Source organism: Erinaceus europaeus, chromosome 12 (assembly GCF_950295315.1).
Source record: "Erinaceus europaeus chromosome 12, mEriEur2.1, whole genome shotgun sequence".
Lineage (NCBI taxonomy): Eukaryota > Metazoa > Chordata > Mammalia > Eulipotyphla > Erinaceidae > Erinaceus > Erinaceus europaeus.
Window position 1 is genome coordinate 32,160,233 of NC_080173.1, and position 13,875 is coordinate 32,174,107.

At 44.0% G+C, this 13,875-nt stretch overlaps 1 protein-coding gene across 1 annotated transcript; it reads left to right on the top strand.

Moving 5' to 3' along the window:
- Positions 1–1,700: 1,700 nt before the first annotated feature.
- Positions 1,701–12,648, top strand: PDHB (pyruvate dehydrogenase E1 subunit beta). The gene is made up of 10 exons (XM_007537469.3): positions 1,701–1,818; positions 1,909–1,962; positions 7,118–7,225; positions 7,319–7,381; positions 7,482–7,517; positions 7,759–8,044; positions 8,678–8,788; positions 10,127–10,218; positions 11,597–11,738; positions 12,184–12,648. The coding sequence occupies exons 1-10, from the start codon at positions 1,777–1,779 to the stop codon at positions 12,327–12,329; spliced, it is 1,080 nt and encodes a 359-aa protein (XP_007537531.1). The 5' UTR covers positions 1,701–1,776; the 3' UTR covers positions 12,330–12,648.
- The last annotated feature ends 1,227 nt before the right edge of the window (positions 12,649–13,875 follow it).

Here is a 13,875-nt window from a genome sequence, read left to right on the forward strand (position 1 = left end):
CATCCCTGGCTCAGCTCTGGCTCCAGGCTCCTGTGTCCAACTTGGGCATGGCCCCATCATCCATGCTCAGCCTGTTCAGAATGGACTCTTGTCCACTCTCCTAGGCATTTGCTCTTCCCCTTTTAACAGTGACCTTCCCAACTTCTTTAGTTTTCCCCCTTCCCTCAAAGATACCTTGATTCAAGTCCCATACAGATCTCACAGGCTACTGTCTAGGCCAGCTTTCTCTCTGCCAAAGATTCTTCTGGATTTTCTTGCCTTTGTTATTTCCCACACCTCTCATTCTTACTCACCTCCAGGCTAATTCCTGGGATCCACTACTGAGGTTCCCCAGAGGTATTTATTTATTTATTTTACCAGAGCACAGCACAGCTCTGGCTTATGGGAGTGGTGGTGGGGGATTAAACCTGGAACTTTGGAGCCTCAGGCATGACAGTCTCTTTGCATAACCACTATACTACCTACCCCTACCCCCCCCCCCAATAGAGCTTTTAAGCTAAACTCAGACTTTAAGCTTACAGACACAAAGGGGTTTGAGAGGGTGGGGCTGAAGACTTCTTCAGTAGCCCCAAGGATCATACTGTCTACTGAGAATTAAGTGTTCAGCCACTACCCCTCCTCCAGTCCGGTCACATAAGGTCATTGTCTCTCACTTAAAGTTATTGTATGGAATGTAAACCCCTTCCAAGAATGATACCAACTCTAAGAGGTAAAGAGCAAAAACTATCCTTTAGAGGGAGTCCTGGGTTGGGGAGATAACATAATAGCTATGCAAGAAGACTTTCATGCCTTGGATACCAAAGAATCCAGATTCAGTCCCCAGTACTACCATAAACCAGAACTGAGCAATGCTCTGGTAGAATAAAGGGGCAGGGTGGTGGATCCCCTGGTTAAGTGCACACATTACTATACTACCTACCCCTACCCCCCCCCCCCCCACTAGAGCTTTTAAGCTAAACTCAGACTTTAAGCTTACAGACACAAAGGGGTTTGAGAGGGTGGGGCTGAAGACTTCTTCAGTAGCCCCAAGGATCAAGTAGCGTGCAAGGATCTGGGTTCAAGTCCCCGACTTCCACTTGCAGGGGCGAAGCTTCACAAGCAGTAAAGCAGGTATGCAGGTGTCTCCCTCCCTATCTCCCTCTTTCTTCTAAATTTCTCGTCGTATCAAATAAAGTTAAAAACAAATTATAACAAATGAATAAATAAAGGGTATCCTGCGTGTAAATTCTGGCTCATTTAACCAGTCTCTCTATCTAGTTGCGAAGTGTAGGAAATAATGTGACACGACTTAACTGAGAAGGTGCACACAATAGGTGCTTAAGGCTCATTGGAAAGTTCTTGCTCGCATTCTATGGAACCTACACTAGCCTCACGCTTTTCAGATAAGTTTTCCATCCCTAGAGAGTGTGCAAGCGTTATCTTGATACCCAGGACATTTCCGTGACTAGAGACTGTATTAATTCTTAAATTAGCTTCTAGCCCCAGTGAGGATCCTAGGTGCCTGCAGTACTAGGAAAACCAGTCAGGAACGCTCTGGCCCATATTCCCCCCGCCCCGCGTTCTCGACAGAGCTGATTGGTGGTGACCCCGGCAGAAAGGTAGGACCACTCTACGCGCCACTTTGGTCCCGCCCCCTGCCCCTCAAGCCAAGGAGGGAATGGGCGGGACACGCAGGCATCGCGCCCTCCCATTGGTCCGCCTGGCTGAGAAGGCAGGGCCTTATACGTCTGCACGCTGCTGTGTTGTCATTCGCAGTGGGTAGAGGACGCGGTCAAGATGGCGGCAGTGTCTGGTCTGGTGCGGAGACCCCTCCAGCAGGTAAGCGGCGGCACGCGGGCCCTGTGACCCTGTTGGATTCTTACCCATCCTGCGACTCCTCTGAGCAACTTCTCTGTCTCTTCCTGACAGGTCTCTGGGATTCTAAGGAGGTGTTTCCATCGGACGGCGCCGGCGGCCCTGCAGGTAAGTGACCAGGACTAGAGACTGTTTGACGGGGCGTCCAGCCCTGCTCGCAGGCCGGGAGTGCGCCTGCGCCATGGTGGCCTGTGGGCACCCCAGGAAGTGTGAGAGCGTGAGTGGGTGAGTGAGTCGGATGAGGAGCCTGCAAGCAGTGGGCTACTGCGTGAGTCTGGTGCTGCCACAGTCGGGGCCTCATCTCCTGTCACCTGGTTGTAACCAATCCCCGCAGGGCTTGTTCAAATGGGAGCTATGAGAAACCCGATTCTTCTCAACCCACGTCCACATAGATTTCTTTATTGTGTATAAAGTGAACTTACAGCTTTCCACTTGGAAGTGCATATTCATTGACATTGAGTATATTCACTGTCTTGTGCAACCACCACCTCTCCCATTCATCTCCTTGATTTTATCTTTATCCCGAAATTTGTGCCAGTCGAGTAGTCGGTCCCCATATCCTCGTGTTCACTAAGACCCTAGTGACCTCTATTGTAATTTCTGTATCTACGATTTTTACGTATTAACAATGCAGGTGCCTCCCATAAGGATAATCATGCATTTGTCCTTTTGTGTCAGGCTTGCTTCACCGGGTCGCAGTGTTTTCAATGCCCCTTTGTGTTGTTGTATGTGTTGTAGTATTTCATTCCTTTGTAGGTGGAATAATATTACAAGTTTGTATGTGCCAGATTTTATCCAGTCATCTGTTGATGGACATGTAGGTTGTTCCTGTCTTTTTGAATTGAGAATGAAATTGCTGTGAACATTGTTATTCGGTGCAGGGAAAATAGATAACATAATGGTTATACAAATACTCTCATGCCTGAGGCTCCACAGTCCCAGGTTCAATCCCCTGTACCACTATAAGCCAGACCTGAGCAGAGCTCTGGTTAAAAAATAGAAATTGGGCAGGGGTAGATAGCATAATGGTTATGTAAACAGACTCTCATGCCTGAGGCTCTGAAGTCCCAGGTTCAATCCCCTGCACCACCATAAGCCAGAGCTGTTCTCTGGTTTAAAAAAAAAAAATTTTTTTAATAGAATTGGTTTTTTTTTTTTTCCCTTTTTTTACAGAGCACTGTTCAGCTCCAGCTTGTGGGGGAGATTGAATCTGAGACTTCAGAGCCTCAGCCATCAGAGCTTTTACATAACCATTATGCTATCTCATCCACCCTTAATTTGATTTTTTTGAGTTGATTTTGGTGAGATATCAGAACCACTCAGATCTGGTATATGTAGTTCTTATCATTTGTCACTATCAGGATTTCCAGTAACTTTGAGAAACCTTTAAGAAAAAAAGATGTGGGGAGTCGGGTGGTAGCGCAGGGGTTAAGCGCACGTAGTGCAAAGCGCAAGGATTGGAGTAAGGATCCGGGTTCGAGCCCCCAGCGCCTCACCTGCAGGGGAGTCGCTTCATAGGCGGTGAAGCAGGTCTGCAGGTGTCTCTCTTTTTCTTCCCCCTCTCTGTCTTCCCCTCCTCCCTCCATTTCTCTCTGTCCTATCCAACAACGACGACAACAATAACAACAACAATAAAACAACAAGGGCAGGAGTCGGGTGGTAGCGCAGCAGGTTAAGCACAGGTGGCGCGAAGCGCAGTGCCCGGAGTGAGCCCCCGGCTCCCCACCTGTAGGGGAGTCGCTTCACAGGCAGTGAAGCAGGTCTGCAGGTGTCTTTCTTTCTCTCCCCCTCTGTCTTCCCTTCCTCTCTCCATTTCTCTCTGTCCTATCTAACAACGATGACAACAATAATAATTACAACAATATAAACAACGGCAACAAAAGGGAAAATAAATAAAATTTAAAAAATTTTTTTAAATGTTTAAAAAAACAACAAGGGCAACAAAAGGGAATAAATAAGTAAATAAATAAATATTTTTTTTAAAAGATGTGGCATATATGGTGGTGCTAAAGATTGAACCTGGGGCCTGTAGGGCCAGAAACAAAAGTTCTGGGGACTATCTACCAGAGCCACCTTTCCCCCCCCCCCCCCTTTTAACTAGAGGAGTCTACCCGTCTGTGTGGTAACAGCTAGATAACTAGATCATTAAGGCAAAGTGTTTGGAAGTGCCTGGCACTTAGTGAGTGCTGAATATGTAGTAGTATTACTTAGGCTTCCTTGACAGTTCTTTTCCCTCCCCCCCACCCCCCAGTGTGGAAAGCTTTATTTTTTGCCACCTGGGTTTCTGTTGGCATTTTGTGCCACTCTACCACTCTCAGCTGCCTTTTCTCCCTCCTTTTCTGATAGAGACAAAAATAGGGGGGAGAGAGACCTGCAGCACTGCTCCACAGTATTTTATTTTATCTTGTTTATTTATTTATTTGCCTCCAGGGTTATCTCAGGGGCTCAAATCCACTGCTCCTGGAGGCCATTTTTCCCATTTTTGTTGTTATTATTATTGTTATTGCTGTTGTTGTTGGACAGGACAGAGAGCAGAGAGAAATTGAGAGAGGGGGAGAGAAAGACACCTGCAGACCTGCATCACCACTTGTGATGTGACCCCACCACCACCACCACCACCTTGCAGGTGGGGAGCCAGGGTCTCAAACCGGAATCCTTACGTTCTGCTGTGTGCTCTTAACCTGCTGGGTTACTGCCCGGCCCCTTGTTTATTTATTTACTGTATAAGTACTGAGCACTAACCCATTGCACCACTGGAGCTCCTATTTACTTAATTACCAGAGCACTGCTCTGCTCTGGTTTATGGTGGTACAGAGGATTGAACCTGGGATTTATGAGCCTCAGACATGACAGTCTCTTTGCATAACCATTATGCTATCTACTCCCATCCCAGTATATATATTATAAAAAATATTTATTCCCTTTTGTTGCCCTTGTGTTTTATTGTTGTAGTTATTGTTGTTATTGATGTCGTCATTGTTGGATAGGACAGAGAGAAATGGAGAGAGGAGGAGGAGACCGAGGGGGAGAGAAAGACACCTGCCGACCTGCTTCACTGCTTGTGAAGTGACTCCCCTGTAGGTGGGGAGGCAGGGCCTCAAACCAGGATCTTTGCACTGGTCCTGGTGCTTTGCTCCACATGCGCTTAACCCTCTGCATTATTAGAAAAGTAGGAGGAAAGAACCAGACATCACTCTGGTACATGCTGCCAGGGATTGAACTCAGGACCTCATGCTTGAGAATCTAATGCTTTATCCACTGCGCCACCTCCCAGACCACATTTTGTTTTGTTTTGTTTTTGTTGTTTATTTTTTAATTTAAAATACTTTTACTTTATTGTATAGAGATAAGAGAAATCAAGAGGGAAAGGGGAGAGAGATACCTACAATACTGCTTCACCACTTGTGAAGCTTTCTCTTGTGAGGGCTTGAACACTGGTTTTTGTGCACGGTAATGTGTGCACTTAACAAGGTGTGCCACCTGCCCAACCCCTACAATATTTTAATGAGAGAAATATAAGGACACTGTTAAGCTCTGGCTTATGGTGGTGCTAAAGACTGAGGGAACCTCTGGGCCTCAGGCATTAAAGTCTTGACATCTAGGCCGGGGAAAAATAGCACAGCAGTTTATGATACAAGTCTCTCAGTGTTTACAGAAGAAGTTCCAGGTTCATTCCCCAGGACTACCATAAGCTAGAGCTGAGCAGTGCTGTAGTTAAAAGGGGGGGGGGGGGGGCGAGCGGGTTGAGTGCATGTGGTGCAAAGCGCGAGGATTGGTGTAAGAATCTCAGTTCTAACCCCCGGCTCCCCGCCTGCGGGTGTGGGGGGGGTATCCTTCACAAGCAGTGAAGGTCTGCAGGTGTCTTTCTCTCCCCCTCTCTGTCTTCCCCTCCTCTCTTGATTTCTCTCTGTCCTGTCCAACAACATCAGTGGTAACAATAATGACAACAAGGGCAACAAAATGAGAAAAAATGGCCTCCAGGAGCAGTGGATTTGTAGTGCAGGCACTGAGTCCCAGCAGTAACCCTGGAGGCAAAACAAAAACAGTTGCTGTGTTCTCTCCCTAGCCCCTCAGTATTTTCTTTTTTTTTTTTTAAACATTTTAATTTATTTTTATTATTGGCTATAAACAGGAATTTACAGGGGAGGGAGGAGATGGAGAGAGGAAGAGGCAGAGAGACACCTGCAGCCCTGCTTCCCCCCTCCTGATGCTTTCTCCCTGCAGGTTGGTTGGACCTGGACCCTTGCACAGTGGTGTGTGCACTTAACCTGGTGTGCCACCGCCTTGCCCCCCTCAGTATTATTTCTAATAAAAAATGTTTAGGACTGGGGAAATAACATAGTGGGTTTCTACAAAAGATTTTCATGTTCAAGGCACTAGAAACCCCAGGTTCAGTCCTCAGCACTACCACAAACCAGAGCTGATCTATGTTCTGGTAGGGAAAAAAAAAGAATGTCTGTGAGTTAGTCTAACTAGCACACAGATTTCAGAAACTTAGGTGAACATCATAAAAAGTATTCCATCCAAGACTGGCTATGTGTGATTTTTAACATTTAAAGGCTTTACTAAGATTCATAATTAAAAACAAAAGATAAGTCACATATTTTAAATCTCATGGTATATTAAAGTCTTTTTGCTGTTATATGATTTTAGGGGGATTACCTCCAATATTTTATTGAGGAAATGACAATTTACAGAATTTTTGTTGTCACAAAGGTACATTTCTACATATCCCCAAGATGTGGTAGTTTTTTTTAAAAATATTTTATTAGTTATTGGATAGCAATGAGGGTGCCACTGTGGCACATGCAGTAGCAGGAATGGACCTGATGCATGCAAGTCCTGTGCAGCCTCCACAGCATCTAGTGCTTCTGTATTCTTTTTTTTTTTTTTAACATTTATTTATTTATTCCCTTTTGTTGCCCTTGTAGTTATTATTGTTGTTACTGATGTTGTTGTTGTTGGATAGGACAGAGAAATGGAAAGAGGAGGGGAAGACAGAGAGGGGAAGAGAAAGAGAGACACCTGCAGATCTGCTTCATCACCTGTGAAGCGACTTCCCTGAAGGTGGGGAGCCAGGGGCTTGAACCGGGATCCTTACACTGGTCCTTGCACTTTACGCCACCTGCACTTAACCCACTGCGCTACCGCCCAACTCCCAATGCTTCTGTATTCTATAGGGAGCCCTAGGTAATTAATAAAAGGAGAGAATATCACATATACCCTGACCTTATAGTTTGCTATTTTTCCATACTTATGGCAGGTGACAGTTCGTGATGCCATAAATCAAGGTATGGATGAGGAGCTGGAAAGAGATGAGAAGGTATTTCTGCTTGGGGAAGAAGTTGCTCAGTATGATGGTGCATACAAGGTAATAACCAGAATATGTGAAACCTATATAAAATTGAGATAATATTTACCTTTGGGTTTATTTAAAAGTAATGAGGCCAATGCTTAATTGTAGGTTAGTCGAGGCCTTTGGAAGAAATATGGAGATAAGAGGATCATAGACACTCCCATATCTGAGGTAAGCCTAACATCAAGAAGCAGACCTTTAAAGACTGTCAGAGTGTACATTAATCTAATCTTAGAGATTTGTCACTTACTTTTTGCTTTTTACTTTACAGATGGGCTTTACTGGAATTGCTGTTGGTGCAGCTATGGTAAGTCACCTTTGTGCAGCTTATCCAGAGAAGCAGCTTTCAACCTGACCTTTAAAAAACTTTGACTAGTTGGCTGGGGAGATAGCATTAATGGGTATTTAAAAGGCTTTTTACGCCTGAGGCACCCCGAAGGTCTCAGGAATATTGATGCCAGGGGGATTGGGTGATTATGTGCAACTTTTTGTTGCTGTTCTTAGTTTTGTTTTGTTTTTCTGTTTAACATCCACTTCTGATTTCACAGGCTGGGTTGCGGCCTATTTGTGAATTTATGACCTTCAACTTCTCCATGCAAGCCATTGACCAAGTTATAAACTCAGCTGCCAAGACCTACTACATGTCAGGGGGCCTTCAGAGTGTGCCCATAGTCTTTAGGGGCCCCAATGGTGCTTCAGCAGGTGTAGCTGCTCAACACTCACAGTGCTTTGCTGCCTGGTATGGGCACTGCCCAGGCTTAAAGGTGGTCAGCCCCTGGAATTCAGAGGATGCCAAGGGACTTATTAAATCAGCCATTCGAGATAACAATCCAGGTCAGCACTCATTCTTGTGTCTCTCTTGAACATTAAAGAACTAAGATGGGTGCAGAGTGCAAGGATTGATATAAGGATCCCGATTTGAGCCCCCAGCTCCCCACCTGCAGGGAAGTCCCTTCACAGGCAGTGAAGCAGGTCTTCAGGTGTCTATCTTTCTCTCCCCCTGTCTTCCCCTCCTCCATTTCTCTCTGTCCTATTCAACAACGACGGCATCAATAATAACTACAACAATAAAACAAGGGCAACAATAAGGAATATATAAATAAATAAATAGAACTAAAATGGAATCCTGCTGAGAGAACTATGAAAGTCTCCTAGGTAGACTTAAGGTATATCTTACAAAATATTAATGACTTAGAGATACAGTAAAGGTAGTGAAAATATATTTTCTTGTTTCTGTTTATGAAGGGTAAAGACATTTACTATATGCCTATAATACTGATTTAACCTCAGTAGATAAAATGAAGATTGACTAGAATATGAATGTCAAGTATCTAAGCCCCCCTCATGGATACTAGACATAACGGATATGAATCTTCATGATCATTAGAGTGAAGCTTTTCACAAAATGAGTGATAATTGTTGTACTTATTGTTACTCAAGTTCCTTTTGTTTAAATGTATTTTATAGTGGTGATGTTAGAGAATGAATTGATGTATGGTGTTCCTTTTGAACTGTCCTCGGAAGCTCAGTCAAAAGATTTTCTGGTTCCTATTGGAAAAGCCAAAATAGAAAGGCCAGGTAAGAAAACTTCATTTAAATGTCATTTGTGATCCAGCCCTGCTTATGTTGGTCAGATACAATCTTGAAGTTACTGTCCTGCATGTGCCAAGTCTTCATTGCTTATACACCTTTTAAAATCTAAGTCTGCTTCTCTAAATCTTAGTCCAGTGGACTTGTGCTTTGATTTTGGGAAGTTTGTGAGGCACATTCACTGGGATGAATTAGAGTTGAACATTTTCACAAATAACTAGGAGTCCCAGCTGATTATGGAGCAGGATAGCATCTTTAGTTTCAATTTGATCTTCTTCTTCTTCTTCTTCTAGCGTTTGCCCATCTTCCGTAGCCAGTCAACAGCGTCAGGTTGAGCCTGATGTAAAGTTTCAAGACCTCCTTTGAATCTGGAGAGGTGGCAGTCGTTGACTATGTGGGTCATAGTCTGTCTGGAGCCGCAGGGGCAGTTCGGGTCGTCTCTGGCTCCCAGTGATGGAATATAGCGGCGCACCGGCCATGGCCTGTTCGATAGCGATTGAGGAGGGCCCAATCATAACGTGCTAGGTCAAAGCCGGGTTGACGCTTGCAGGGGTCTGTGATGAGGTGTTTGTTCTTTACCTCAGCTGACTGTCAACTCTGTTTCCAAGAGACTGGAACAGAGAAGTTCAGTGTAGGCATAGGGGACCAGATTGGGTGACGAGACGTCAAGCGTTGGACAGGGTGGGCGAAGATATCCGCGTATATTGGCAGGTCCGGTCGAGCATAGACATGGGAAATGAACTTAGATGATGCCGCATCCCGACGAATATCTGGCGGGGCGATGTTGCTAAGAACTGGCAGCCATGGAACTGGGGTGGAACAGATGGTTCCAGAAATGATCCTCATGGAGGAATATAATTTGGAATCGACCAAGTGGACATGGGGGCTACGGAACCATACTGGGGCACAGTATTCTGCAGTGGAATAGCATAATGCCAGAGATGATGATCGTAGTGTGGAAGTGCTCGCGCCCCATGAGGAGCTGGCCAGTCTTGCAATAATGTTATTCCTCGCGCCCACCTTTGCTGCAGTTTTTATGAGATGTTCGTGAAATGACAGAGTGCGATCGAGAGTAACGCCAAGATAGACTGGCTGGGCTTCATGCCGGATTCTCGTATGGCCAAGCTGCACATTAAGCTCACGTGAGGCCGAGGCATGGTGTAGATGGAAAACAGATGATACCGTTTTTGCAGTGCTAGGGATTAGTCGCCATTTTTTACAGTGATCAGATATCAGAGACATGTCTTTCATGAGTGTTTCCTCGAGGATGTCGAACTTTGATGTCATTTGATCATTTGATCTCATCTGTGACAACTCTTTTTTCAGGGATAAATGTAACTGTTGTTTCCCATTCAAGACCTGTGGGCCACTGCTTAGAAGCTGCAACAGTACTATCTAAAGAGGGGATTGAATGTGAGGTAAGTGGACACTCACTTTTTGTTAGTTTTTGTTAATCTTTATTTATTGGGTAGAGATGGCCAGAAATCGAGACAGAAGGGGAGAGAGAGAAAGGGAAAGAGAGAGAAAGACATCTGCAACACTGCTTCACCATTCGCAGAGCTTTCTGCCTGAAGGTGGGGGTCAGAGGCTTAAACCCAGGTCCTTGTACATTTAACATGTGCCTGGAACCAGATGCACCACCACCTGGCTCCATACTCACTTGTTCTTAGAGTCAGAAACTGAAAACCCAGAAATAGGAGTTTGGGGTATTTAACAGTTTATTTTATGTAAAATCTCTTGAGTTCTGCCTCTATTTGAGGATGGAAACCTTTTTAATAACTTAGCTTTTTTTTTTTTTTTCTTATTAGGGGATTAATGTTTTCCAGTCTATGGTAAATACAAAAGTTTGTACATGCATAACATTTCCAGTTTTCCACATAACAATACAAACCCCCCCACTAGGTCCTCTGCCATCGTGTTCCAGGACCTGAACCCTCCCACCCCAGTAACTTAGCTTTTAAGGGTCAGGTGGCATGGTGCACATGGTTAACTACGCATATTACAGTACACAATGAACTGGGTTCATACCCCTGTCCCCATCTACAGGGGGGACGTAGTGGATCAGTGCTGCAGGTCTCTTTGTGTCCCCTTCCCTCTCAATTTTTCTTTCTCTATCCAAAATAAATAAAAGCATTCCAAATACTTAGATTTTGACCATCTACGTTCTACATTTGTTATAAAATGAGGATGATGCATTTTCTGTCACATCAGGGTAGATGTAAGAGTTACACTTGTATATTGTCTGGCACACAATAGACACATGTTATTTTGATGAGAAGGAAGTTAAAACCAGGGAACTAATAGTTAAATTCTGCTCTACTACATACAGAGTTGCTTATAATGGTAGTTGAGATAGACTTAATTGTAACTTTCCCTTTTGTACTTAGTTCATAAGCAGATTAGACTTTCCTTTTTGCCTCCAGGACTATTGCTGGGGCTGGGTGCTAGCACTACAAATCCACTGTTCCTGGCAGCCATTTTTTCCATTTTATTGGATAGAACAGAGAAATTGAGAAGGGGGGGGGAGAGATAGAGAAGGAAAGAGAATGAGATATCTACAGATCTGCTTTGCCACTTGTGAAGCATCCCTCTGCAGATGGGGAGCCAGGGGCTCGAACCCAGATCCTTGTGTGTGGGTTCTTGTGCCTAGTACTATGTGCGCCTAATTGGGGGTGCCAGCGCCTGGCCCCCAGATTAGACTTTCTTAGACTCAGATTAACATTAGGAAGTAAACAGGATGTACTTTGGAGAAATGACTTTGTGATGCAAAAGCTCTTACTTATACTGTCTGTTCAGGTGATAAATATGCGTACCATCAGACCACTGGACATGGAAACAATAGAAACCAGCGTCATGAAAACAAATCATCTTGTAACTGTGGAGGGAGGCTGGCCACAGTTTGGAGTAGGAGCTGAAATTTGTGCCCGGATTATGGAAGGTATTTCCATGGTTCTAAAATAAGCAAGCTGCCAATAAACATTGTGGGACTAGGGAGCTAGCATAATGGTAATAATGGAAAAGTCTTCCCTGCCTGAGGCACCATCGTTCCAGGTCCAGTCCACAGCACCACCATAAGCTAGAGCTGATCAGGGCTCTGGGGAAAGAAAAAAAAAAAAACTGAAATAATAGTATAAGTAAATAATGAGACTAAACAGTATATATCTGGATAAAAAAGATCAAAAGCTGGGGGTGGGGCAAATGATTTGAACTTTAAACTTGTCAGCTTGCATTATTTCCTTTTAAAAAGTAAAACCAGACCCATATTCCCAAATTAGGTTCCCTTTAGATTTTGTTGTTGAATAGTCACTTGGCAACTTCTTGGGCCATGGTGTTGGTGCTCAGCTGGCTTTTCTTGCCTTTCACTTGATCTTTCTCTCCCCTAGGTCCTGCATTCAACTTCCTGGATGCTCCTGTAGTTCGTGTCACTGGTGCTGATGTCCCTATGCCTTATGCAAAGATCCTAGAAGACAACTGTGTACCTCAGGTTAAAGACATCATATTTGCAATTAAGAAAACATTAAATATGTAATTTAGATGTTCAAGTCATTGGGATTTACTTAAAATATATGCTGACTCTACCTGGATTATACTGTAAGACCTTGTAATTCGTAAAGTTATCTTTAAAGCAACAACACAGCAGTTTTTGTATTGGGAAGAAGTTTAAATGTGCATATCTGTGGAAAAACTCTCCAATCCTACCCTCAGCCCCATTTTTTTTTTTTAATGTTACAGTTGCCATGCTCTTTGAATAAGACTAATGTTAAAACTTGACTCTCTTATTAGGACAAGAATATGGCATTCTTGACAAAAGATAACTTATATGTAAAAAATAAAAAGCTTATAATACACTTACTGTTAAATTGTATAAATAAGGAATTTCTGACTAATTGCGTTATTTTGTTACCGGTGCACTGATCAACTCTGGTTTACAGTGGTGGGTGGGGGGATTGAACCTAGAACTTCAGAGCCTCAGGCATGAGACTCTCTGTATAACCATTATGCTCTCTACCCCCATCCACCACCCCCAACTGTAAATTGTATTGCTGATGTTGCTGCTGTTGTATAGAGAGAAGTTGAAAGAGATGGGGAAGATGGGAAGAGAAAGACACCTGCAGTTCTGCTTCACCGCTTATGAAGCAACCCCCCACACACACACACAAGTGGGAAACCAGGGGCTCAAACCGGGATATTTATGCCAGTACTTGTACTTTGCACTATATGTGTTTAACCCAGTGCACTACCACCCAGCCCCGTTTTCTTTTTACCAGAGCACTGTTCAGCTCTGACTTATTATGGTGCAGGAGCTTGAACCCCTGGGACTTTGGAGCCTCAGACTCTTTGCATAACCATCATGCTATCTATACCCCCCCCCCCCATTTCCTGAACACAGAACAACTCTGAAAAAATATTAAAGGAAAATTCATGTCAGGTCCTTTTCCCATTGTCAAAAGACCATGCATTCTGTCTGTATACTGCCTTCTTCAGAAGCATCGATGATGGCAAGGTTTAAATTATTGAAAAATAATTTAGAGTACAGGGTTTATAAGCATTTGATCCTGAGTTCTCTGATATCACAAATACTTCTGGGTTGTCAGAAAAGTCATGACATATTTTTCTGCCTTATTTATTTATTCCCTTTTGTTGCCCTTGTTTTTATTGTAGTTATTGCTGTTGTTATTGATGTTATTAGATAGAACAGAGAGAAATGGAGAGAGGAAAGGAAGACAGAGGGGGAGAGAAAGATAGGCACCTGCAGACCTGCTTCACTGCTTGTGAAATGACTCCCCCTACAGGTGGGGAGCCAGGGGCTCAAACTGGGATCCTTACACTATCCTTGCATTTTGTGTCATGTGCGCTTAACCTGCTGTGCTACTGCCTGATCCCCCCCTTTTTTAAAAATCTTTTTATGCATTTGTTATTGGATAGAGACAGAGAAATAGAGAGGGGAGGGGAAGATAGAAGGAAAGAGATAAAGACACCTGCAGCCCTGCTTTACCACTCATGAAGCTTTCTCCCTGCAGATGGGGACCAGAGGCTTGTTGAACCTGGGTCCTTGTGAACTGTAATGTGTGTGC